Source organism: Schistocerca gregaria, chromosome 3, assembly GCF_023897955.1.
Source record: "Schistocerca gregaria isolate iqSchGreg1 chromosome 3, iqSchGreg1.2, whole genome shotgun sequence".
Taxonomy (NCBI): Eukaryota; Metazoa; Arthropoda; class Insecta; order Orthoptera; family Acrididae; genus Schistocerca; species Schistocerca gregaria.
The window spans coordinates 308,065,301-308,092,331 of record NC_064922.1 but is presented as its reverse complement, the minus strand read 5'-3'; the positions used below and the strand labels follow the sequence as shown (position 1 = coordinate 308,092,331).

General features: G+C 42.7%; 1 protein-coding gene across 1 annotated transcript in view; it reads left to right on the top strand.

The window, feature by feature from the left end:
• Positions 1 to 27,031, top strand: part of LOC126355886 (tyrosine decarboxylase-like) — a 519,636-nt gene that overhangs the window by 429,304 nt on the left and 63,301 nt on the right. The window contains exon 11 of the mRNA XM_050006388.1: positions 7,039 to 7,113. Within this exon, the coding sequence (XP_049862345.1) occupies positions 7,039 to 7,113 (75 nt within the window). The remainder of the gene's footprint in view (positions 1 to 7,038; positions 7,114 to 27,031) is intronic.

Sequence of the window (27,031 nt, the reverse complement as noted above, 5' to 3'; positions counted from 1 at the left end):
GACGACACACTGTAGAGTATGCTGGGTTACAATAGCAGCATGTGGCCGAGCGTTACTATGCTGGAAAACACCCCCTGTAATTACGTTCATGAATGGCAGCACAACAGGTCGAATCACGAGACTGACGTACAGTTTTGCCGTCAGGGTGTGCGGGATAATCACGAGAGTACTCCCACAGTCATACGAAATCGCACCCCAGACTATAACACCAGGTGGAGGGCCAGTGTGTCTACACTGCAGACACGATACTTGCAGGCTCTCAGCTGGCCTCCTTCTAATCAACACACTGCCGTTACTGGCACAAGTTTTCATCAGAAAATACAACAGGCTTCCGCCCTGCCATCCAATGAGCTCTCGCTTGACACTACTGAAGTCGCTAGTGTATGTATGCACTAATACTGGAGGGAGATAAATCACAACACCAAGAAGGAGTTGTTCCACATAAACGTTTGGTTTAGGGTCGGTAGAATGCACGTTACAGGACATCTGGATCTGAGCTGTGCTTGAAATAACCGATTTGTAACAGTTCGTTGTGTCACTGTGGTGGCAACTGCTGGTCAGATTGCTGCTGAAGATGTAGTACGATACGCCAGAGCCATACGTCGGACACGATGGTCTTCCCTCTCTGTTGTGCCATGTGTCCATCCGGAGCCCGGTCTTCTTGAGACCGTACATGTTTTTTAATTTTTTTGGTCACCGCTGCCAGCAGTCGCGTAGAGTGGCTGCCGAGTGATCCTCCCTTCGCCTTTTTGACGGCTTGGACTCTGCGGGGGGCTGAATCAGTAAGTCTGCGCATTGTCTGTGGAGTAAATGGCTCCTCGAGAGCCGAAACCAGAGAAGGTCGTAAGGTTGGACGCTGGAGCCTGGAGCGAAATCGGTCTTCTGACTCATCACAAAGGTGTTCCGTTAGATTCAGCTCGGGACTCTGGGGAAGCCAGTCCATTTCAGGAATGTTATTGTCCACAAATCAATGGCTGAAAGATTGTGCTTTATGACATGGTGCATTGTGATATTGAAACAATCATTGTCTCAAGCCCATTCCTCCACTGCACGCAGTACAAAATTCTGTAAAGTGTGTGCAGATCCTTCCTTATTTACGGTGTCTTAAGCACAAAAAGGGTATCGCACCATAACCAGGAAGGACACCTCTATGCCGTAGCACCGTCTCTTCCGTATTTCGCTGTTGGCACTAAACACGATGGCCGGTAACGTTTTCCAGGCATTCGCCAAACTCAAACCCTTCCATCGCATTGCCACACTGTATGAGAAGGTCCACCACTCTAAATCACTCGTTGCCAGTCGCCCTCTGTCCTGTGGCGTGGCACTTCACACCACCTCAGATCACGTTTAGAAATGAATGGCTTATGAGGATCTAGTCGACCATCATACCTAAGGTCAGACGTTGCCATAGATGCACATCTAGAAGCACAATGAGACTTACGAGTGATTTCTTCCGCTGATCTCAGCCGAACACTAGATGGTCCCTGTCCGCCGACACGTGAGGTCTTCCTAGTCTTGGTTTATCTGTGAATAATCGACTTGGGCAGCTTTAAATGGATTGATATGTTCCTGGTGGATCTGCTACTCAGATAAAAATGGAAATGAGCGTATGGCATCGTTGACCGGTAGGCCCCATCCGGGGAAGTTCGGCCGCCAAGTGCAAGTCTTATTTCAGTCGATGCCACACTGGGCGACTTGAGGATGAAATGATGATGAGGACAACACAACACCCAGTCCCCGAGCGGAGAAAAGCTCCAACCCTGCCAGGAATCGAACCCAGGCCTGCTTGCATAGGAGGCGAGCACTTTACCGCCCAGCTAAACAGGCGGACTGTTACTCACAGCCGGCCGGCGTGGCCGAGTGGTTCTAGGCGCTACAGTCTGGAACCGTGTGACCGCTACGGTCGGAGGTTCGAATCCTGCCTCGGGCATAGATGTGTGTGATGTCCTTAGGTTAGGTTTAAGTAGTTCTAAGTTCTAGGGAACTGATGACTCCAGAAGCTAAGTCCCATAGTACTCAGAGCCATTTTTTTTTGTTACTCACATGACATCCAATAAGCAGTCGACAAGTCACTGAGCTCTTCTGACTGACCCATTCTGGTGTTACTGATTCATTACTGACAAAACAACACTCGCCGCCTCTTTTTACAGTGGCAGTCCCAGACCTCTCGTAACATGTTACGGTCAGTTCCTCTATACATGCAGATGACCGGGTGCTTTTTAATCACACAACGTATATTGGTAAGGGATGCGATTGATATTGATACAGGGTTTCATGCAGTGATAGGTTCTTCTTGATTCGAAATGAGCTACTCTCTTCTCTATCTTGTTTTTTAGTGTTTTATTTTCTTTACTGAAATCTAAACTCTGCTACATCAGTTTGTGCAAGTATCATAACAAATTATTCGTATCTAAAGGACATTTCTGTTTTATTTGCAGCTCAGACCGACTGTGTAGCTTGCCTCTCATCTTCCAGGATATGGAGCTATGTCGATAACGCTGGCGTTTGAAAGCTTTCGTCGTGTTAGAATCACACGATCGTACTTGAAATAAAAGGAGAATAGCATTTATTTGTTCCAAGGTTGATGGGGTGAAAGTCGGTATAAATTAACTATTCTGAAGCAAATCTGTATATACATCTTCATCTACATGTATATTCGGCAAGTTAATTTCGGAATATACTTATGTTAGCGATTTTCTGTCTTATTCCGTTAGCGAACGAAGCGAGGGACAAATTACTGTCTATATACGTCTGTACACCCAGTCTCCCTCGTCATTCCTAAGCAAGATGTATGACGTTGCAGAAGGTTGGTCTCACAGTCCTCCTAGGACATAGGTTCACTAAATTTGCGGAATATGGTTTCGTGAGAACTACGTCTTCTTTCCCCGAAGGATTCCCTTTCAAACTCCCAAGTTTATCTGTCATACTTTCATGGACGATGTATTATCCTCATATGGTCCTGTTTTGATACATCTCTACATTCGTTCCATGTATGCTGTCAAGCGTACTGGGAAACGACTCCAAAACTAAATAAAATGTACGCATGCCATTGTTGGCTGCGAAACCCAGTCTGGGGTAGTTCGACCGATTACTGAAAGTCTTTCTACTTGACTCCACTGACGATGAGATGAAAACGACTCCAAACCCTAAAACAACAGTAATGCCGTAAATATTCTTGTATGCGATTTCCTTTTCACAGATGCACTGCACTTTCTCAGACTCTTGCAAGAAATCGAAATTTTCCATCCGCCTTACTTTCTATTTTACATAACTTCTTAGTATTACCCCTTTCACATGCTCAACACGCACACCGCTGACACTGTAAACGTATATTTTCTCGTTCTTTATCTTTGTTACACGCATTATCTTGCATTTACGCGCCTGTAAAGTGAGTTACCATCAATTACACCGAGAGGAAGCTTTGTGCAAGCCTTTCCGCATTTCAGTGCAATCATTCAACGCCTGCAGTTTCCTGCAGACAAGAGTTTCGCCAGGGAGCAGTCTTATAGTGGTGCTGATCCTACCTGACAAATAGTTTACGAACATTAGGGGCACTAGAGTTCCTATTGCCATAGCTGTATGAAATTTTCACTCTGCAGCGGAGTGTGCGCCTATTTTGAAGCTTCCTGGCAGATTAAAACTGTGTGCCGGACCGAGACTCGAACTCGGGGCCTTTGCCTTCCGCGGGCAAGTGCTCTACTAAATGAGCTACCCAAGCACGACTCACGACCCGTCCTCACAATTTTACTTCCGCCAGTACCTCGTCTCCTATCTCCCAAAGCCCCGAGATCGAGTCTCGGTCCGGCACACAGTTTTAATCTGCCAGGAAGTTTCAACGATAACTGTGTTTCACACGAGTGTTAACGCTCCTTACGACATTTCTCACTTCCATTCCATCTTCTATTCCCCAGCGTTTTTGTTATGTACTACTTCGTACAAAAGGAATGGTGGCTACAGAGTGCTGCAGCAGCTGTCGTCACAGGAAAGCAGGATAAATGCAGAAATGAGTAGAAAACAAGTAAATATAGTAAACGTAAGCTTTACTTAACTGGTAGCTTTCTCCAAGCGTACAAAGACCCTTCACAAATTAACACGAAGTAATGAAGTCCAGCTAATACGCAGCAGCTAAGAGCATCGTAGGATGGGGCTCCCTGAACTAACGCACGAGTGATAATGAGGGCCGTGACTGGGCTGCAACTGGGTGGCGTCTCCGCTGCGGCTGGGCCGGGCCTCGTTGCGAATGGGGCGTTTGGCAGCCACAGATGATCCTATACTGCGATAGCAGATGCGTGGTGTGGCTGGAGGCGTGGCTCTGCGGGCATACTCTGTTAGGTCCGCCGGATCCGACACCACTGCTCTCGGCGTCTGATAGAACGTTACCAACTGTGGAATGTCAGTGGGGTCATATCGACATGAGATGTTACAGTTGTAGCCATCTGTAACTGAGTGCAAGAGAAGCAACCTTTTCCATTAGAAGCTTATTTCTTAATATCATTTAATAAAAGCAGTTGTGATTGCACTTTTCTTTTTAAATGACTGGTTTCGTTCTTCTATGCGATCATGATCAGATCTACATTCCTTGATGACAGTACGAATCCCTGGCACGGAGCAGGTCCGTCCATGTTGACTTGAAGAAAACTGCTGAGCACTGTGTCCATTAAATAAGTTATAATATTAATAGATCAACGTTTTGCCTGCAACAATGTTCCAAAATTTCATTTCTTAATCAGTTTACTGATTCCAATGTTTTCGCAGTGTGTGGTACGCCTCTATGGATGTAGAATGGTGACACCTTTGGAGACGTGCCATTTTCTTATTTGAGAAATCCTAAAAAATAATCTGTACTAATATTTCTTTAAAGATTTTCGTTCTTCAAGATCTGTTACCGTGAGGATCTTTGGTGAATTTGTGTTACAACTTAAACTGTATAGTCATTTCAAAATTTGGTGTGATGTTAAATATTCCATTCATTGCCTGATGTTTTGTCTTAAAAGTATCTATAATACTTCTGAGTTGCTGAAGGTTGTTCTGTGAACTTTTCTTTTTTGTAATTGTTATCATGTGTAGCTACTTCATATGCACTATGCACTGTCATTCGTAAGTAACTCTGCTTTTTCATTAGACGACTGAATGAAAACTGACATATAGAAAAATGACACATATCAGTTGACGGAACATCTAGCCCAGTTTAAATTCGTAATATGCAACGTGCTGTAGTTGCAAAGCGCATCATTTGGTTGCAGGTATTTACGAGTAAGGCGTATAACGATGCGATTTTTGCGTTTTGTGTCCTTGAATTCGGTCTATGTGAATCAGTGATGACGGTCCAGCGACATTTCGTACCAAATATCAGCTAAAATCTCCAACGAACAAGAGTCCGTAAGAGGCGCATATTTTCCGTGAGACCGGCCGATTGTGTGGTGCGAAGAAAACGGGCTGTCCGTGACCGTCAGAAGAGAATGTTCCAGCTGTGGCAAATAATTCGTCAAGAGCCCGAAGAATGGAGGCAAGGGAGATTATGCTTAACGCCCTGTTGACAATGAAGTCATTAAAGAGGAGAACCAGCTGAGATTAGGCAAGGATGAGGGACGATATCGACTGTGCCCCTTCAAAGGGCATTTGCCTAAAGCGATTCGAGGAAATTACGGAAAACCTAAATCTTGAAGTTTGTACTGGGATTTCAACTGTCGTCCTTTCCAAGTTAGTCCAGTGTGCTAGCATTGCGTCTCCTCGTTGGTCGGTGCTCGAAGAAATCGACTACAAGTGCGTATCGCAGTCAACTGTCTGTCGCATCTAAGCAAAGATCTGCGTGTAAAACCACACCTTATGGAAAGGGGGATCGTCATAATGTGCGTGTTTAGGTCACAAAACATGAAACGGGATTCACCTGATCCTAACGTCTTTTGTAGAATGTCCTCTTCAAAACTTTATCTTTCTTTACGGAGAAAACTACAACTGGTTTCATATACTTGGACATGATGCTTATGCCACAATTACAGCAACATAATGGAGACCTCATTTTGCAACGTGACGATGCTTTAAGAACACTCTCTGTCAATACATTCGTGATTACTTGAATGTCTAACTGCCATAGCTTTGGACTGGATGAGCTTCCCATGATAACAATTGGACTTGGTGCCTACCACGAATATTCTTTAGTGTCCCTCCTCCTTCACCTGGCGTAACTCCATGCGATTTCTTCTCATGCTATTATATCAAACATCGTCTGTTCCTACCTCCACTGCCACTTAATTTGGAAGAGATGAGAAATTTTGGAAATTTGTAGTAATGTCCCACTGGACCAAACTACTGAGGCCATCGGTCCCTAAGCTTACGCACTACTTAATCTAACTTGAACAAACTTACTTTAAGGACAGCGCACACACTCATACCCGAGGGAGGACTCGAACCTCTGACGGGGGGAGCCGTGCGGACCGTGACAAGGCGTTTTAGACCGGGCGGCTACCCCGCGTGGCCAGAGATGAGAAGTAGGATAATTAATGCGGACGCAGATATCAACTATGTCGTGTTGGGACACGTATGTGAAGACTTTGACTTTCGTATTGACGTTTGCCACGTCATAAACGGACACTATAATGAGCACCAGTCACGAAAGTGAAAAACTGGTGAGATGCTCAATCTACTGCTATGTGTCCATTATCTGCACGTCTTCTGAAACACCGGAGGTACTTGTCTACGTCTTATGATATGCTGGAGGTACTCATGAATAATTTTGCATATCGTTTGTAAAAATACAAGTGCAGATATTAGTCATTAAACACCAATAACGGGAATCACAGAAACTAATATGAAGTACGAACGCTTTCCTTTAGCGTTATAACGAACATCAGAGTACTGTCAATTTTATTTCAATTTTCTTAGAAGAGAATACCAGTGTATCTTGTTTTGCATTCATGACGCGACGCATTACGGAATTCTCGCGTGCTCTGTGCCACATGCATTTCTCTTGTACTCCTTACGTGTCGTCACGATTTGCTGTAACCTCTAACGTTGGTTTATTTAACTTTCTTTTTACAGGGCTTCCTGGATCAGCTGGCCGTTAGCGTTCCTCTTCCAAGGCGTCCTGGATGACTCTAATGAAGTCCCTCTCAGGTCAGTATCCAGGCAATTTCTAGCGAAATCATAGTATTCGTAAATGTGAAATTAATCGCAATACATAAGGGATAGCCAGAAACTACGTCCCATTAACAGTTTTTTCTGCAGATATATTGCTATCGTTAGAATACGCGTCATGCAGGGGCATCCATCAACAGGACAGAGACATCACTCTTAGAGGCTAAGCACATTAATAGAGTTTGATCATACTTATGGAAACTCATTCATACAGTAAATTCGAAGTGTGATGTGAAAGTACGGTTTATAAATGCACGCTGTCTGCCAACCAGTAACCATTTCAGTCGAATTCAACACTGGGTGGAATAATGCACATGATACGGAAGGCAGTGCACCTCCGTTGTTGGAGGCAGACGATCTGGGGAGAGATGATGGGGAACGTAAGATTAACCATAACAACGCTCTCTCTGCATTTCCGAACAATTTCCTTATCGCTGCTGCATAAAAGTATGTCATACGGGCTAAATGTTCCAGACATGTCTGCCCAATAGAGTCCACTACCACAATTCATGGTGGGTTATTGTGCCTATAACCGCAGCATGAGGAAGGTGATGATTGAATCACAGGGCACCAGATACCAGATATGGGTGATTCATGAGTTCCCTGAAGCAAAACACGGTTCACCTAACGGACAATCGTGCCGCGGCCTCGAAACCTGAGACAGACACCCATTCTGATCATTCGTAATCTCCTGTGCATATAGATATGAAAGATACAAATTGCATTGTTAACTGACGTTTTGGAGTGCAGTGCGGAATTAATACCACCACTTTCTATCCGTAGCACTGATCGTCCCATAGAACTATAAAGCAAGTATACATCTCAGCCTTTGCCTGGGAAATGGTTCACCTTTTCCCCTGCCCCCCCCCCCCCCCCCTTCTACCCTGTCCTCCCTATACAGAGTTTTACGCCAGAAGATTTTTCTTCATGACAAGTGACTCCAGAACGCCAGTGATTTCAAACGAGCTGTAAGCACTTTCCTATCATTTCCAGGAGAATAATTTTTCGATAAGGGGTATAAAGATTTCACGTCCTGACCAGTATCTACTTATGTAAGGCGCTGTAACAAGGATCATAGTTATGGCGAAACATAGTCTGGCTTACAATGAAGGCTTATTTATCGTCCAAATCTCTATTGTTTGAAATAGCCAGGAGTATATTCTAATGGATACCCTTTGTTTAGTCATCTGATAAAAAGTGTTGCAATTATCGCGAGATTACAAGAGCGAAATATATATCCATGTACTACCAGACATTTTGTTTATACGTTACTAAACTTTCCTCAAGCCTTAGAGCAATATTTTTTTAATAGTTATGGAGTGAGCGATGTTCTTAACTTTTTACATGAAAAGCGTCTTTAGATCCGCGACGAATTTGAGTACTATAATTAATTTTGTATCTTTTTGATTCTTGCCTAATGCTCCAGCTTTCCTACTATTAACTTGCTACAAACTTTAAAGCAACTAGCAGCAAATCGAATATGAAATGAAAAAGCCTGAGGTGCAACAACTAATCTACCAGACAAGAGTTAAATCGGTGCCATCTTGAGAGAGAGTGGTAGGTAAGAATGAAGTTTTATTTGGCAATCGAATTAGGTAATATCGCCACAAAATTTGAAGGATGCAGGATAAAATCATATGAGTCTTCTCTGTATTGAACTAAAGATTGACTAGAAGGACAGCGAAGGAGTTTTTAATGCAGTTTTTTGCTATTTTGTATTACCAGTGTCTCCAAGAGTTTCTATGTGCACAGAAAATTATCACAATATCTTAATTTCAAAAATTTAACCATTCGTTATTACCAAAATTAGAAGAAAAATCTTGCGATGTAAGCATTCATCATGATTCAGAAAATGCCAATGAGATGACACTGGTCACTGCACTGTGTATATGTCTTCGTGTGTGTGTGTGTGTGTGTGTGTGTGTGTGTGTGTGTGTGTGTGTGTGTGTGTGTTTGAGAGAGAGAGAGAAAGGGAGAGAGAGAGAGAGAGACGGGTGGGGAAGGAGGGGGGGTAGCTAAGTGGCATAAAACTAAATTAAATCATTTATTGGACAATGGAATCGAATATCGCTTAACACTTAGTAAGCTCACTAACAAATAGAGAGTGCATGATTTCCACACGACGAACTGCTGGCAGGAAAGATCCGTCAAATACGAGACGATTTAAAAAAGTAAATTACACATTATTAAGGCAGGCCAAATAACTTTCAATGTGTGCCGAAATACACTTCAAAGTAACACAGGTACGTGACTCTATTTATCAACATACCAAATGTCTGTAAACCACGGTCGGCACGTTCCACCAGTCATTCAATTTCTCATTTATAGATGTATGCTAGTTGGTCACAGTAGCGCTGTGTGAAAGTTGGAAAAATGTCTTTTCCCCCAGATGTTTTTTCAGCTTTCCGAGAAGATGGAAATTGAATGGTGCAAGTTGTGGACTTCCCGATCAGCGTCACCCACGTCAGTCCGGCCTTGGGCAATTCTCGGCAATACTTCACCATTTGGTCCATACATGTCCTGAATTTTACGGTGAATCTATGTACAATTTATACGTTTTACCCACAAGGACCACACAGTCCCGGTTACATCAACTTTGCTGGACGTTTCCATTTGCCGAACCATTTCACTCCAAACTCCTGGCGCACCTGTTACCACATTGTAGCAGGACTGTCTCTGCAGGGAACCCGGAACATGCAGTCTCTTCCGACAATGCGCCGCTCTTGCTGCGCAACGGTCTTAGTGTCCGACGAACTTGCTTTCTGGAGTCCGTACGTAATTTAGCATACGAACTGATCGCAAATGTCACAAAATCTGTACAGACAGGTAGAAACCCAAAGAGTTTCAGAGCAAGATCTCTGATACATACTTGAAAACAGTCTACGTATGTATTGGTCAAAACATTTAGGATATCAGTAATTCTGCTACATGCTTGGGACAGCAAAGCGTGCAGGACAGTTTTAAATATATGTGGTGAACATTACCTGCCGTAAGCGTTCAGAGGCGGAGAGTTCCGTCTCCTTTAGGCGACTTGGCGGAGTGATGAAGACGGCTTGTTTTGGTAGCTACGTGAAAGCACAGATCGCCATTTGTTGGTCGCTCCAGGATTGAATGCTGTCCTCTGGCTTGCAGCCTGATGAAAGGCTTATACTGGAGGTGTAATTGATTGTATGGAATTCTGATTTTATGATGTACGCTATTGTGTTTGGAGTTGTGAGGCTTCCAGAGCAGGTCCTACGAGCACTACTCATAAGAAGCAGTTCTCAAGGTGAACTGAGATAATTTCCAGTTACAGATATCCCTCTGAACTGTATATAAGCACTCCGATGTAGCACAAAGCCAGTAGTCTTTGTTTGTTATAGACGAAATTGCATGCTCATGAAGCCAAGAGCAAGAAAACGACAATATTACCTAACCGTAGAATTGTTGACGATTAGATCCAATAATACGCTGTGTTATTAAAATACTAGCTGAGTACCCAGCGTGGCCTAGGTATGTATGTGTTATAATTCTAGTAGTCCATCTCCACCTTTCTCCTCTCTCTGTCCATCTCCTACTGTCTCTTTTCATCTCCTACTTCCCTCACCCCTCCCTCTGTACACCTCCTCCACCTACCACTCTTTATTCATCTTTGCCTGACATTTTCTTCTCCCCCTCTCCTCCTCCTCCTGCTCCTCCATCACCTCCTTCCCCTCTCTTTGTGCAACTTGTACGCCATCTTTATCTGTTTCCTCCTCCTACCCCTTTCTCTAACCATATCTTCTTCTACTCTCTCTCTGTCCACTTCCTCCTCCTCTTCTCTCTCTCTCTCTCTCTCTCTCTGTCTATCTCCTCCTCCTCTTCTCTTTGTCCATCGTCTTTTTCCTGATGCTGAACATCCCCTCACTCTCTCTCTGTCCATCACCTCTTCCCTTTCTCTGTCTATGTCCTTCTCCCTCTGTCCATCTCCTCTTGCCCTCTCTCTCTGTCAACCTCCTCCTCCTCCTCCTCCTCCTCTGTCTCTGTCAACCACCTCCTCCCCTCCATCTGTCCATCTTCTTTTCCATTCTCTGACCATCTACTCCTCCCCTCTCTCTGTCCATCACCTCTTCCATTTCTCTGTCCATATCCTGCCTGTCTCTTTGTCTATCTCCTCCCCCTCCTCATCAATGCTGATATGGTGACTCAAAAAGCAAAACATGCAATCGTCTTCTCTTAACTGCAACATAGTAGGAAGGCTAGAGAGATTAATAAATTGGCTTCTTAACCAGAAGCTACCCTAGGAGTATGATGCTGCACCTCATTTACCTTCCCATAGAGGTAAGTAATATACGAATGCATCGTCTCATGATGGGAAACTGGTAGTTGTATTGTTACAAGCCTTGAGTGTAGCAGCTGTGCATGTCATTTCTTAAATTTCTGTTTATTACTTTGTATATGTAATTATTTTTAAATGTTGTAAATACAATGGCGAAATGTGGACTGTGTGACAATGAGGTAATTCTTAAATGAGTTGGGTGGGTATTAATGAACACAATCGAGTATTTTAAGACATCGGGGGCTGTCCCTTCGAGAAATAGAAAATTTTTTCGAGTAAAGCTAACAACTGCCCTTGTTCTGTTTCCTAGTGCTACTGACGCGAAAGAGTGTGTAACAGGAAATGGGTGACCTTGTTTTCGAATAAGAAACTCAAATAGTCGTCGTCAGTTCTAGAGGAGGTTGGAACACGCTCTTGTAGTAAGAGTGAGTTGGCTTACGTGTTAATTAACCATTCCCTGTAAGAAGCTCCGGGAAGTAAGCGCTTTGAAGAAAAACCTAACAGTCACACAAAGAGAGGTTCTGTCAAACTGTGTTGTTGTACAGGGCGCTGATTGTTAGCAATACATGTATAATTTATCAGTAAAAGATCTTTATTCTGTAAATAAATGTGCAAGTAAATTGACTGTCCTCGGTTATTTTAAAGAAAACGGTTTCGTTTTTATTTTCCATAACACGACTAACATCACTTTAACTACTTCTTACCGATAGGGAAGGGAAACTGGATCGTACTAGTTTCTCTGTTATGAACGATCTGTTAATTCTTTTGAATTTAGAAAAGTAATGTAAAATGCAATAAGGCGATTTGATGACAGCAATGAAGGATACACTGTCAATTCACCAGTCCATTATCAGCAAATCATTTGATAATTCTTCGAAAAACATTGTTCACAATTTCTTTTGTTGCTTTCTAAAATCATTTATTGTAATTACGGTTCTGGCAGAGAAAGTAATAACTTTGTTAGGTAGAAGGTTATTCACATCTAAAACTTGCATGTCTTTTACTTATTTCGTAAAAGTTATCGTAAGAGATATCGAAATGAGATTTTCGGCGTATGATAAAAAACAAAGGGGAATGCAGTTTTGTTGCATATTTAATACACCCTTCTATTAACCTAGATTCTGAAGAACCTATTGAACAATACACTTTTTTAACGTTATTGGACAATTCTTGGAAATATGAATGCGATGATATACAGGATGTTAATATTGGCGTCGAAACTTTTCGAAAAAAATCTGAGAAATGAGCTAAAATTAAAAGGCAAAGCGGATGGGATCAGCTATTACTCTGTAAACACTGTCAACTGAAGGCTCTTATGCCACGCTCCATCTTTGTATGAAGATTTTCGATTGTTTTCTTGTTTCCACTGTATCTTTAAGCATGAGAACATAATCATATTAGATGCAGTCCACCCTCATACGCTAGAAGTTAGCGCATATTAGGATTTACAACAATCGTAGCTGACCTCGTATCTTACCATTTCATTTATAGCTGATTACTCGGATGCTTTTATAGAGAGGTTGGGCGTCAACATTAACAACCTTACATCTCTGTACTCGTCTTTTTTTCAATGACGTAAATAGTTCTGTTTTTAAGTAAAATCAGTACTTGTTTCATTACCTGGAATGATTCAAGAGTTAAGTGAAATCTTGAACGGTTCACGAAATAAGGGCCTACAAGTATTAGGTAAGTCACCCTATGTAAGTAACGAGAGTGAACATAAAATTGAGCCCTGTTGGACACTCTCAAATAAGTAAAATTTTCCCGCCTTCCAGCACTATCTGGATCACTGAGAGTAGCTTTTTGCATTCCTTTTGTTATGTGTCATTCGAAGCATTAATTACATAAAACTTGTGTTTTTCTAAGGGAGCATTGTACCTGCACAACCCAAAAAAAGGCGTCACCAACTGTCCTTATTTTGCTTTCAACGTTTTTAGTACTTGACGAATAAATGCAATTCATCACTAAACAACTCTTCTTAATCTGAAATTTCAGTCATTTATTGAAATTATTAGTAATGTGTTTCTTATTAGTATACCTTAATCATGGTTCATTTATGATGTTAAAAGTTTGCACAGCAGAGATACACTTGCTCATAGTCCCTTATAATAAAGTAAGCAGTTTTACAACAGTCATTATAAAACTGATATACTTGGACACAGACTCCCTTACTCGTGACATGAAGACAATTTATCTGGCAGTGAATGAATCATTTAAATAAATCAGATATCACATATTCCACTTTTTTGTTACTAGTTTTATCTACTTTACTATGAAATTTCGATGTGTGTACCAAATTAAAGTTATAACTGTAATAACACACAACAACTGAAAACTGTTTAGTTGTGGGGATACACTCTGTTTTAAAAATTTCGAAATGTGTTTTTGTTTGGATATCCATATTTCGGCGTAGCAATTATTTAAAACCTTTTTTCATCGTAAGCTTACTATGGTTTAACAGTATATCACACCAGATGTGTTTTGCTTTTATTTACTAAGTATCATCACTAGAGATAGTCGTTTAGTACTCCCTTTTACATGATTTGCAACCAACGAGTGACAGACTCGCCGACATCAGAACATATAAAAGGGAGTAATGGATGATTAACACCATTGATGATGCTTCGTAAATAAAGGTGAAACGCATCTCGTGTAACACAGTCTTAAACTGCAGTACGTTTACGGTAGAAAAAACAATAATTGATTTTAAATAAAATTATTGTTTTTTAAATTTTTATTACTTCCAATTTGTTTAACTACTTTCTATGTTAAGATATAAAGTAGTGTGTTGAAAAAAACGCTTATCTTTAAAAAAAAATTAGAACAGATTGGGCTCCTATAAATGAACTGATTAATGTTTCGTCCTAAAATTTTAATCTCTCATTTAATGCGTCTTTCACTACTGACAATGTGAAAAATTGCGAATTAGACCATGATTTGGAGTCCACAGAGATCTCCATAACTGACTGGGTAATTCATTTCAAAAGATGAGTGGAAGACAAAGACATATCATCTCCAATAGTACCCTGCCTAGTCAACAAACGTCGTACTGAAAGTTATTAATTTTCGGAAATATCTCTTGATTTAGTCCATTATGTCAGATTTCTTTCCTATTGCTTTAGTGATTAAGGTGGAACAGCTAAATCGTGGCCCAGTAAACAACGATATGGTGTCACACAATGAAATAACGACTTGTACGCAACGAGACACACACATAACGCATAATACATTGCACATACTTTAATTTTGTTTTGACGCGATTAACACTGAAATGTGATACTATAAGATCTCTGCTACTCTTTCTCATGATGCAATATGTGGTGTGGGTAGGGTGTTGCCAATGTTCAGGATCCTTTTGCATTAACTTTGATATCCTTTCATAATTTACAATGACAATATTTTATTTCTCAAGACAAAGTCAACTGGTTCAACGTGCATTGTATGATTATAATTAGAACATTACAAAAACAGTAAATGGTACTCTAACACGCAATGGTTTAAGATTCTGTTAAGAAAATATCAAAGATGATCTCAGTTGAGGAGGGACTAAGGCCAGAGTTAGTGGAAAAGGATAACGTATTGCTCTCTCTCGAATTCTTCACAGATAAACACGAAAACAATGTTTTATGCTAACAACCGTTCACTACTGTAAAACACGGGTGACATACTACGGAAGTACCAATGCCTAACGCAGAAATGAGAGTCTAAAAGGCTCTTACTAAATCAAAAAATCACTGTGGAACATAAGAACAACACCAAATGCTTCCCTAACGTAACCAAGCTAAAATAACCGTTATCGAAGCCGCAGGAATCACGGATCTGCCATAGCTTTCTTCTAAAAGCTCTGCTAGCGAAATGATTTCTCTGTGCTTAGGAGTGGGGGTGCGTGAGATTCGTTAAGTTTGAAACGATGACTCAAAAACTCTATCACCCAGCGCAACTTTTTCGCTCTTGTCTATCTCCTCCTTTGTCGTCTCCACCCCCATGATGCCAGGAGACCGGTTCCTCTGTTCAAAAGAAAGAGGTGAGGTATTCGATAGTGTTGAAACCTCCAATCACTCTCTCACCTGCTGCCTCATGTTTTCTTTTCCTTATCAGGCTCTACTCCTTTTTCCATTATGTGTAAAACGACAAAAATGGTCTGGTTGGCTCTGGGCACTATGCGACTTAACTTCTGAGGTCATCAGTCGCCTAGAACTTAGAACTAATTAAACATTACTAACCTAAGGACATCACACACATCCATGCCCGAGGCAGGATTCGAACCTGCGACCGTAGCGGTCGCTCGGCTCAAGACTGCAGCGCCTAGAACCGCACGGCCACTCCGGCCGGCCATAAATGGTCTCTCTGTATGAAAGTGTTGAGGAAGAGATCAACTAGTTTTGAAAACACCCAATCAACTTTCCCACCTGTTATGACACATTCTCTTCTCTGCCTCCACACTACGTTAATTTTGAAATACCTACACAATCATCCAATGACAATCACACATGGAATAGGGGATAATTAAAATTCAAAAAGCGTGCATAAAAATATATGAAATAAAACATTTCATAAGTTTCCTTTAATTTACGTCTATGGTCACAAGCTTTTCTGTTTAACAGATTACCGGTTTCGGTCTTTAATGATCATCATCAGATCTGTCTCATTAAATCTAAGTCCAAATGCATTAAAAACCGAAACCGGTAATCTGTTAAACATAAAAGATTCTGATCATGGACGTAAATTAAAGGAAACTTATTACATATACGGGTCACTATGTTTTTTCGCAACGATGTCTCAGCTTGTGATAAAACATTTAGTTTGTTTCATATTCGGTCAAGAGGTTTAAGTGCCTTCTTGCCAGGGTAAGAACGTAGCGTGGCAGACTCGAAACGGCGCAACAAAACTGATGCGCAAGTGACAAATTTAGTCAAGCTACAAGGGAGGGACAAGACAGTGGAAAAACCAAAAACAAAAGATGTTAACACGCCTAATACGGCCCAGGAAAACTGTTGCATTCTAAACAGCTTCCATTCATCTCGGAAAGGATAAATGATCGTGCACCTTATATCACTGTTCCTGCATAATAATGGCAATTTCTGGTAATGATGGTGGAGGTGGACAAAAATCACGCACTTTCCTCTGCAGGGTATACCACAAAGGCTGAAAAATATTGAAATTTGGTAACTATGGTGGTCGGGGAGTTGTAACATTCATCCTCGTGCTCACAAAACGAGTCCTGGACGATGCAAGCTGTGTAAACAGCAGCCCTGTCATTTCTGAACGTAGCATCACTATTTGGGAAAAGATATTGTGCAGTGGGTTGGACCTGATAATAATCCTTGGCAATAACGAGACCGTGTAGAGTAACCATGCAACCCATGGAATAAGCTCATGGAATTCCACGATATGACTGCTCAAATCATCACCAAATCCCAGCTATGTTTCGCTCTTGGGACGTAGATTCGGTCAGAATTTGGAAATAGTGTGCAACCAGACTCAACCAACCAATAGGAATTGTTCCATTGTTCCATAGTCCGGGTTTTATGACTTCAGCACAACGTTTTCCAGTTTGGGGAATTTTCATTACTGATGAGTGGAGCTGGAATTCAGTTTCCTACTTCTGGAGATCTCTTCGAGTTCTCCAGAGGCTGACATTTAGTTCTCCAGTGACTTCTGAAGATGTAGTCCTCTCATTTATCATCACAGTCAGATTTAATGGCCATCTGTCACGATCACTCACCACCCAACATATTTTCTTCTAGGTTGTGATTTAGCGGATGGTGTTTTCCGCTGTCCATGTACGCGGTATAAATCTTCGATACGATGCTTCTTGAAGCAACGAACACTTCGTTTACCTTGGTTTCCGAAGGAACCCACCGCACGAACACCAGCTATTTGCCCACGTCCGAATCCATTGTGGTCCGACATATAACTGCACGGAACTCTTATTATCAGGACTGACACTTGCAACATATTGAGGACATTACTCAGGAGACGTTCGTGATCAAATACAATAAGCAACCTACACGCCTAGTTAGTATCTTCATTCATGTTCAAGCATGCATCTCTCGCGGTGTTCTTGTCCATCCCCTGTATGCGAAATAAACCGACAGGGCCTCGCGGGATTAGCTGAGCGGTCCGGCGGCACGGTAGCTCAGCGTGTTCGGTTAGAGGGTCGCCAGCACGGTAGCTCAGCGTGTTTGGTCATAGGGTTAGCTTCACTGCGTAATAAAAAAAAAAATAATAAAAAACAGCTGGCACGGTAGCTCAGCTCAGTGTGTTCTGTCAGAAGGTTAGCTGCCCTCTGTAATAAAAAAATAAATAAAAAAGAAAAACAGCCGGCATGGTAGGTCAGTGTGTTCGGTCAGAGAGTTAGCTGCCCTCTGCAATAAAAAAATCTGGGTTATTCGATCAACGACGAACTGAAACCGGTGTCTTGTGACATCAGCCCCGAGCAGATGCAACGCACGAAAACGAACAAAATAGATTAAAAGAAAGGGTTAACTGCCCTCTGTAATAAAAAACTGAGTTAATCGACCAACAACGAACCTAAACGGATGTCTTACGACGTCCGCCCCGAGCAGATGCAACGAACAAAAGCGAACAAAATGAGACTTTTTTTAAAAAAGCGGTCTAAGGTGCTGCAGTCATGGACTGTGCGGCTTTTCCCGGCGGAGGATCGAGTCCTCCCTCAGGTATGAGTGTATGTGTTTTCCATTAGGATAATTTAGGTTAAGTAGTGTGTAAGCTTTTGCAGGGACTGATGACCTTAGCAGTTAAGTTCCATTAGATTCCACACACATTTGAACATTTTTTTGAAACCGTTAGGCACATTTCAGTGTCAAATAAAACATCTTTACTTTACTCATATTGTTGCAGTTCTCACTTGAAAAAGGTACCCTCGCTGAAACAGCATCTGTTAGACTAAATCCAGTTACGGTTTAAGCGAACAATGTTGTCGTTTCGGACTAACTGGAGGAGTGTGGAGCCAAATAAACAGAACGTAAACTGCCGAACTACGTAACCTGTATAGAGGAGAGGGGAAAGAGCATCGCGAAGCGACGTCCCCAGGCTGCGACGCCGTCTGGTCGGCAGAAGAAGGGGGCAGGACGCAGAAGGAGGATGCGGACGCGGATGTCTAGTAGGGCGCAGGAAAGGAGCGGCCGGGGCAGGCTGCGGCTTTGTGGGCGGGCAGAGGGCGCTCTCTCTGTGCTGCGCCGAGCTGCAAGTCAGGCAGTCACAAAGCGACGAGGCCCCTGCACGGGGAATCCCGCCTCTCCACCCTACTGTCCGGTCACGTGGATCTCTGCTGGGGCCTGCTGCGCAGCTGCAGCGCGATTAAAGCTCGCCGGTTTCGTGTTTTTGCTCTGGGCAAGAGGCGTGCAGGTACTCGCAGTCTGCAAAACGGCTCGTTATCTCAGAAACACGTCACACAAAATAAAAATAAAAAATTTAAATGTATTTCCAACGCGAAGCGGCCAGATCACCCTCAAACCAGTGACGTTTTGGTCTCAACCATTTTCTTTCTCTTCACACAGTACCTATACCCACGTATAGATGTACACTAATGGTCATTAAAATTGCTACACCACGAAGATGACGTGCTACAAACTCGAAATTTAGCCGACAGTAAGAAGGTGCTGCGATGTACAAATTCTTAGATTTTCAGAACATTCACACAAGGTTGGCGCCGGTGGCGACACCTACAACGTGTTGACGTGACGAAAGTTTCCAACAGATTTCTCATACACAAACAGCAGTTGACTGGCGTTGTCTGGTGAGACGTTGTGATGCCTCGTGTAAGGAGGAGAAATGTGTACCATCACGTTTCTGACTTTGATAAAGGTCGGATTGTAGGCTATCGCCATTGCGGCTTATCGTATCGCGACATTGCTGCTCGCGTTGGTCGAGATCCAAAGAATGTTAGCAGAATGTGGAATCGGTAGGTTCAGGAGGGTAATACGGAACGCCGTGCTGAATCCCAACGGCCTCCGATCACTAGCAGTGGAGATGACAGGCATCTTATCCGCATGGCTGTAACGGATCGTGCACGCACGTCTCGATCCCTGAGTTAACAGATGGGGACGTTTGCAAGACAACAACCATCTGCACGCACAGTTCGACGACGTTTGCAGCAGCATGGACTATCAGCTCGGAGACCGTGGCTGCGGTTCCCCTTGACGCTGCATCACAGACAGGAGGGCCTGCGATGGTGTAATCAACGACGAACCTGGGTGCACGAATGTCAGAACGTCTTTTTTTCGGATGAATCCCGGTTCCCATTTACAGAATCATGCCGGTTGCATTCGTGTTAGGTGAACGCACATTGCAAGCGTGTATTCGTTATGGCCAGACTAGCGTATCACCTGGCGTGATGGTATGGAGTGCCATTGGTTAGACGTCTCGGTCACCCCTTGTTCGCATTGACGGCACTTTGACGGAAACATGACTATCTATTTGCCTCAACACACGCATAATTTATCTCATATGGTCATTAACCTTACGCAAAATACAAGGGGAGCACAAAGGTACGGGTACACCACAAGAAATGCATGCGTAAATATAATGTAGTTGATAGGGGGGGGGGGGTTGTACTATCGTATTTCACCATGAAAGGCACCTGTCCAATGCCCTCAGTCTCTGCCGCGCTGTTTTAGCCTGGTGGTCTCAGGCGGTGCAGTCATTGACTGTGCGGCTGGTCCCGGCGGAGGTTCGAGTCCTCCCTAGGGCATGGGTGTGTGTGTGTGTCTGTTCTTAGGATAATTTAGGTTAAGTAGTGTGTAAGCTTAGGGACTGATGACGTTAGCAGTTAAATCCCATAAGATTTCACACACATTTGAACTTTTGTTTCTTGTTTTTTTTTTCCCTCAGTATGCTGCAAGTGTCAGTCGTGTCCAGAGCAGTGTTCTGTGTACTTGAGAATGCATTACGTTTAAGCTCGGTGCATTATAACCCGGAGGACAAATCATTGGCCCTCGTATGGTGTGTGCTTCGTGACAAGCCTTCCTAGGCTTACATTTCAGCAAGATAATGCTCACCCGCACACAGCCAGATATTCTATTGCTTGTCTTCGTGCTTACCAAATCATACCTCGGCCAGCTAGGTCGCCAGATATGCCCGCATATGAGAACGTGTGGATCTTTATCGGATGTCGACGATCTAACGTTCCAGTCGGACAGAATTTGGTACGATATCTCTCAGGAGGACATCCAACACCCTTATCAATCAGTGCCCAGACGAATAACTGCCTGCATAACAGCCAAAAGAGGACCAACGCGTTATTGAATTATTTAGTTTGTGAAGCTCTTTCTCCTGAATAAATCTTCCAGTTTTTCTGAAATTGTAATTATTTGTTTGCCAATACATTACATCACGTCTGCCGATTACAATCTTATTACGATTATTCCTTCGTGGTGCGTTTTTTTCTTCTTTTTTCCATTAGAACGGTCCGACGACCGAAGATCTATTCTCTCGGTGCCGCTGCACATCAAACTCGAATTCCTGCAGGAATCCGAAATAACAAGTGAGGAAGTCATGGGTACCTGACACTACGCTGGTAGCGGGTAACAATATGGGGATTTCAGAAGTGTTCCATAATGGCTGAGGCAGTTTAGGCGATTTCTTGCGCGAAATCCGGGCTCCACTCCAGGTCCGCCACAAATTTTCCTTTCACGTCTATACCGAAACGCGGCTTAAGTCATTGAAAACCATCGAACAGTCTAATTACAAATAATAAACAATACGAATCATTTCGTGTGCCTCAGTTGCCTGGTACAAGTCTTTCAATAGGACGGTGTTTCGCTCCTGGTGAATCTTCATACTGCCGAGAGGTGAACGAAGGCTACGTTAAGGGCATACTGAAAAATTCCGTGATACGACCCGGAATCGATGCCGTGAGCCTTACGTTTCCAGGCACGCGCTTCACCACTTTTTTTTAAGTTTTCAATTCTATGCAAATGGTGCGTGTCCTTTTCCCATCCTTAAAAAATCCGCATTATGAATTTTCCACAGCAGTATCCTAAAAATTTTCGAGATTTGAACCTTTCTTTAATACGAAAGGGAAATATTAACTGTATTTACAAACAAAGAATGCGTAATATCAGCACATAACGTCAAAAATGCAAATAGGGAAAATCAATGGTTTCTTGTAAGCAGACGAAAGGTAGGTATGACGGCTCAGTGGCAGAGTGGGGGCGGAGAGGGCAGGGGTCGACCACACGACGCCTGGTCATGGCGTCCCAGATAACTCCAACCAACTGGAAGTCCGCAATAATGGACAGTCAAGAAAGGATATACTTAAATATAACAATGAAATTTCATCATACCACAAGACCGTTGGGCCTGACTTCTAACTACTAAAGTGGGCAAGAGGAGAAAAACTCAATTCAGTTTCACATCAAGCTCAGTTCATAGTTCATACTACAAAATGAGACACTTGGTCCGACCGAAACATCGACTGGAAGGCAAAGGACGTACCAACTATGAATAGTCAGTTAATTGCAAAGAGCCTTCAAACAGGATTCCGATGACATGCATTATGCGATGAAAAGTACCCAGATTCCACCGTGTAATGCGGAATTGACAGGAAGACGTCACGTGAAGCAGACCTGTCAGTATAAAAGAAGATGGAGAGGAGTATTGTCGGTGCAGAAACAGTAATAACAGAATGGATTGGTCAGGAGAGGTCAGTGACTTCAGACGTCGAGCAGTCACTAGGTACCACCTGAGTAACAAAATACATCAGGGACATTTCAACCTCTCTCAGGCTATCCAAGTCGACTCTTGCTGAAGTGACTGTGAGGTGGAAACGCAAAGAAACAAGTGCAGCTATACCAAGACTAGGCGAGTGTGATTTACAGACGGACAGGAACCGCCGAGCGATGTGGAGCGTGGTTGTAAAAAATAGTATGAAGTCAGCGGAAGGAGAAGACAATGCAAGCGACATTTGAGGCTACATGAAGAGCGACGCCACAGGGCAGAGGATGTCTAGGATGAAATGATTTGGCATGATGAATCGCGCTATACTCTTTTGCATTCTGAGAGAACGGTTTGGATTTGGTGAATGCCTCGAGAACGTTAGCTCTCATCATGCGTAGTGTTAACAGTGAATTAGGCAGGAGGTGGTTTCCGTGGTTAGGATTTAGTCTCCTTATTGCGCTCAACAAAACTCTAAATGCAGAAAGATATGAACATATTGTACAGCATTGTGTTCTGCATACAGCAGGGGAGCAGTTCGGAGACGATGATTGTTTGTACTAGCGTGAAAATGTACCCTGTCATAAAGCAGCATCTATGAGGCGATGGTATGTGTACAGTGACATCCCTGAAATGAAGTGGCCTGTCAGAAGTCCCGATATGAACCCAACATACTACTATTCGTATCAGTTAGAGCGTGTGCTTCACTCCAGACTCTAGCGTCCAACATCACTTTCTACGCTGTCAGCTCTTGAGGAAGAATAGATCGGCATTTATCCGTAGACATTCAGACACCGCATTGAAAGTGTCTCCAGCAGAATTAAAGCCGTCATTAAGGTGAAGGTTAGACGCCCTATAAGATGCGCTATTGTTGGACAGGTATGTGATTACGTCTGATGAACTTATGCATTTGAAAATCTCTAAGACAGAGAACCACTCCCCAGCTACACTACTGTAAAACGTACGGACAACGCAATCTAGGTAGTGAAACTGAAGCTGACATAACGTATTTATTCCAAGACTGTCTCTATTACTCCCCACATATATAAATGAAATTAATAAAGTTATAAAAGAGAAGGTGTTCAAATGAGCAACAGATGGCATTCAGTATTAGGACATATTTATTTCCAAAAACATGAATGACATGGAACACAGATCAATAATAGCACTCGATTACATTCATGTTCGTATTTCATAAAATATGTTTGAAACTATTTAATTTTTTTTAAGTAAACACTGACCTACAGAATTTTTCGTGATTCAATTATCACCCACAATATACAAGCCCAGGGCAATCTGACTGCTATACATTGACAATGTGACTTCCAATAATCATCACAAAAGAATGGTCATGAATTGCAAAAAATCCTAACAGTAATACAGATCAAAAAAATATGAAATTGAAGAAATATGAAACAACGTCCAACTCTGTTAATTGCCTAAACTCATTTCCGTCACGAATCGCGACAGTGGAAACCCTTTTCTTTTTCATAAGTCGCTTACTTCACAGAAAATCTTCATTACACGAACTATAGCAGTTACAGAAAGTAGCAAAAACGGCCAGCTAAATAAAAAGATTCTACTATAGACTCTGAAAATTTTACCTTATCCTGTGACATCCAGTTCCAAAAATTATGCAGTTGTCAATAATGCCGCTGCCCAAACATTATCAATCTTACATCCATCCTCATACATTCCTTGAGTATTTTCTTATAAACACATCATTTCATCTCACTTTACAACGCATGTCCTACCAACAGAGTTTCCACTAAGAATGTCATGCCCACACACTTTTCTATCCACTCGCTAACTGCTAGTCCTTTAGAATCTCTTGCCCATGGCGCAAAGCGCTGTCAGCGATATTAACACAGTCTATAGCGCTGCCAACATACAAACAGGTTACATACGCAGTGTACTGAAATACAGTTCAACAGCGGGAGAGGGGCAAATTAACTCTAACTCTATCTTTAATATCCGATAACTCGGCTGAACTGTAGATAACATGGATTGACAGTGGTTCTGAATTGCTACTGAAAAACTAACACAATGTGCTTATGTAGGACACCAAATGCTCCTGCTGCAAGAACACGGTGCGGTCTTGAAGTATACATTTACGATTTCTCATGCCGGTGCGAAATACTCACCATACGCAAGTAGAAATCTCGGATGCAGTGACCAGCGTTCCTCTGCATAGTGTCAAACGATGCACCCCGCCTCTTTCTTTCATCAAGGTCCACCTTCATGCCCAGACGTCTAATCGAAAAACGATCTCTCCTCAATCGCACCCACTGCACGAGAAACGAACTCCCCCCCTTCATGGCGGCAAATCGAATCGATCTCTCTCCTTTACCGCGAGAGCCCGAATCCACCTCTTCTTTACGGCCACAGACCCAATTCCCCGCTTCCTCACATTTCACGCTAGTCCACAAAACACTCCATGTGAAGAACGAGACGCAAAAAAGACAAAAATCACCAACTGCAAATGGTAGCGCTCAAATGCACCCATCGCATATCCGCCTCCAAGGACGCGCAAAATATTTCCCTCCAATCCCAACACATCTCATGGCATCAAATAGGCGTCCACTGTTTCGCTTTCTTCCGTCACAACCAGCTATGATCTTGTTACTGCCAGAGCCTTGAAATAAAGCTGCATGTCAGAAACTGAATGAATTTGTAAAACAGAGTAATGAGAAATACAGCTTCTTATATAATATTTTAGCAACATGAATTTTATGTCAATATAAATACTTAAATTTGCAAAATTCCATCAGCAACAGCAATAAAAAGGATATCACAAAAGAACTACTTTGTTAAAATTCTATTTATGTTGTCAGATGTTCGAAATGCTCGCTCTCTACTGCAATGCACTTTTGAGGTCCTGGTGGAAGGGCTCCTGGACAGACTGAAGAGATTCCTTCGATGTCATTGCCAAAGCTACCACAATGTGAAGCTTTAAATCGTCTTGAGGTCGCCGGGCTTTGTGCATGATCATTAAGTCTACGCCAGAGGAACGCGTCCAGTAGCGTCAAATCAGGCGAAAGTGCAGGCCAAGTGTAAACATTTCATTACTTACCTAGTGATCAGGAGAGATCTAGGTAAGTGCTTTTCTAGCCACGAGCGAGGAGTGAAGCGGATATCTGTTGTGCTGGTTCCATATACATCTTCTTTCTCTAGGAAAGCCGGTAGTATTTCGGTAAGAAATTTTGCATATCGTTTACCCGTTAAGGTTTGATCAGTGCATACGGCTGAATCACGCAGTCATCAGTAATCCTGCACCAAACGTTCACATTCTGCTACCTGCGATTTTCAACTCGCCGAACACAATGTGAATTCTCAACGGCCCATTAATACATGTTGACACACTCATCGTGGGTAGTTTCATTGGAAAAAACAATTATTCAAACAAAGAACCTATGACCGTGATGTCGCATATCGAGCGAGTGAAGTCTGATATCACCGCTAGATAATCTGTTGGTGAAGTGGCGCATGATACAGATGAATGCGAACTAACAGAATATTTATTTCGTTCGCTGCGCTAGTTGCAGGGTTTGCTCCTTACTCCCCCTGTGCATTATTCTAGTGTCCTTCCAGTAACAATTTTGGCGCATACGCTCAGTTGCCATCGTTACAGAACATTGTTTATGGGAGTTTCCTATCCCGTACGATCCTATTCTTTATGGGTTTCTTCGTGATTTTCCTTAAAGAAGTAGCATATTCAGTTTCCATGGCTTGTGAAAAACCATTTTTTTTTAAATTTAACCAGCACTAGATACACGTGAACGGCAGAGAGAGAACGAAAGCTTCCTTGCATACCGGTATTGCAGCTCTGCAACACTTACGTTCATTCACCGATGTGACTTATTTTCTCGTTTGAGAGTGACTTCACAAAGGATAACAATCGGTTTAATTTTCTAAAAAGATTAATGCTAGCCCGCATCTCGTGGTCGTGCGGTAGCGTTCTCGCTTCCCACGCCCGGGTTCCCGGGTTCGATTCCCGGCGGGGTCAGGGATTTTCTCTGCCTCCTGATGGCTGGGTGTTGTGTGATGTTCTTAGATTAGTTAAGTTTAAGTAGTTCTAAGTTTTAGGGGACTGATGACCATAGCTGTTAAGTCCCATAGTGCTCAGAGCCATTTTTGATTAATGCTACATTCTCAATATTGTAACTACCCTGAAACTAGTTACCGGATTTTGAAGAGCGAAACTGTTCTGGCGTAATCAGAAGCGCCGGTACGAAGACGGGGGACGCAAGAGCAGAGAAGTCGGTGAGGAAACGCCTGACAGTGGGGCGCGGAATTGGACCGTGCCGCGCCAAGAGGGACACCTAGAAGAAGTGAACATAAACGTCGCTCCTGCTAGACTCGGCGTTATCATCGGCACCGGATTGCGGACGTTAGTTATCAGTGAGGTGTATCAACCTGCCTAAACAGCTCCCATATCAAGGACTCTAAATTAAATTGCTTGTCGTCCCTCGTTTGCGACTACTTGCAAATCTCCAAAGTTAAGTATTGTCAATTACTTTATAGAAATGCAACTACTAATGTTATTTGTTTGAGTTGTTGTATAGCATTCCGAGAGCGCTGCATTCCGTAGGCACCCTATTAGCGACGAGTGGGCAAGACCCCACAGAAACAACGTTAAAATCATCCTTTATAGAACTACGACAGCTGCAGCAGAAATTACTTCAGTTTGAAAAAGCAAAGTTGATACCAATACCACTGTAATCAAAGAATTATGGAAGAAGATTATTCATCATCTAGTGAGTACTCTCTCATAATTCACCTGGATGAAAACGATGAAAACGGAATTACTACATGCATAAAGGTTCCAGATGCATCTGAGGTAAATACGAGGGTTGGAACTTTAATAGAGGCAACTATTTATTTACAGCTCGTACAAAACAGATACGTGTTTGAAAGTTT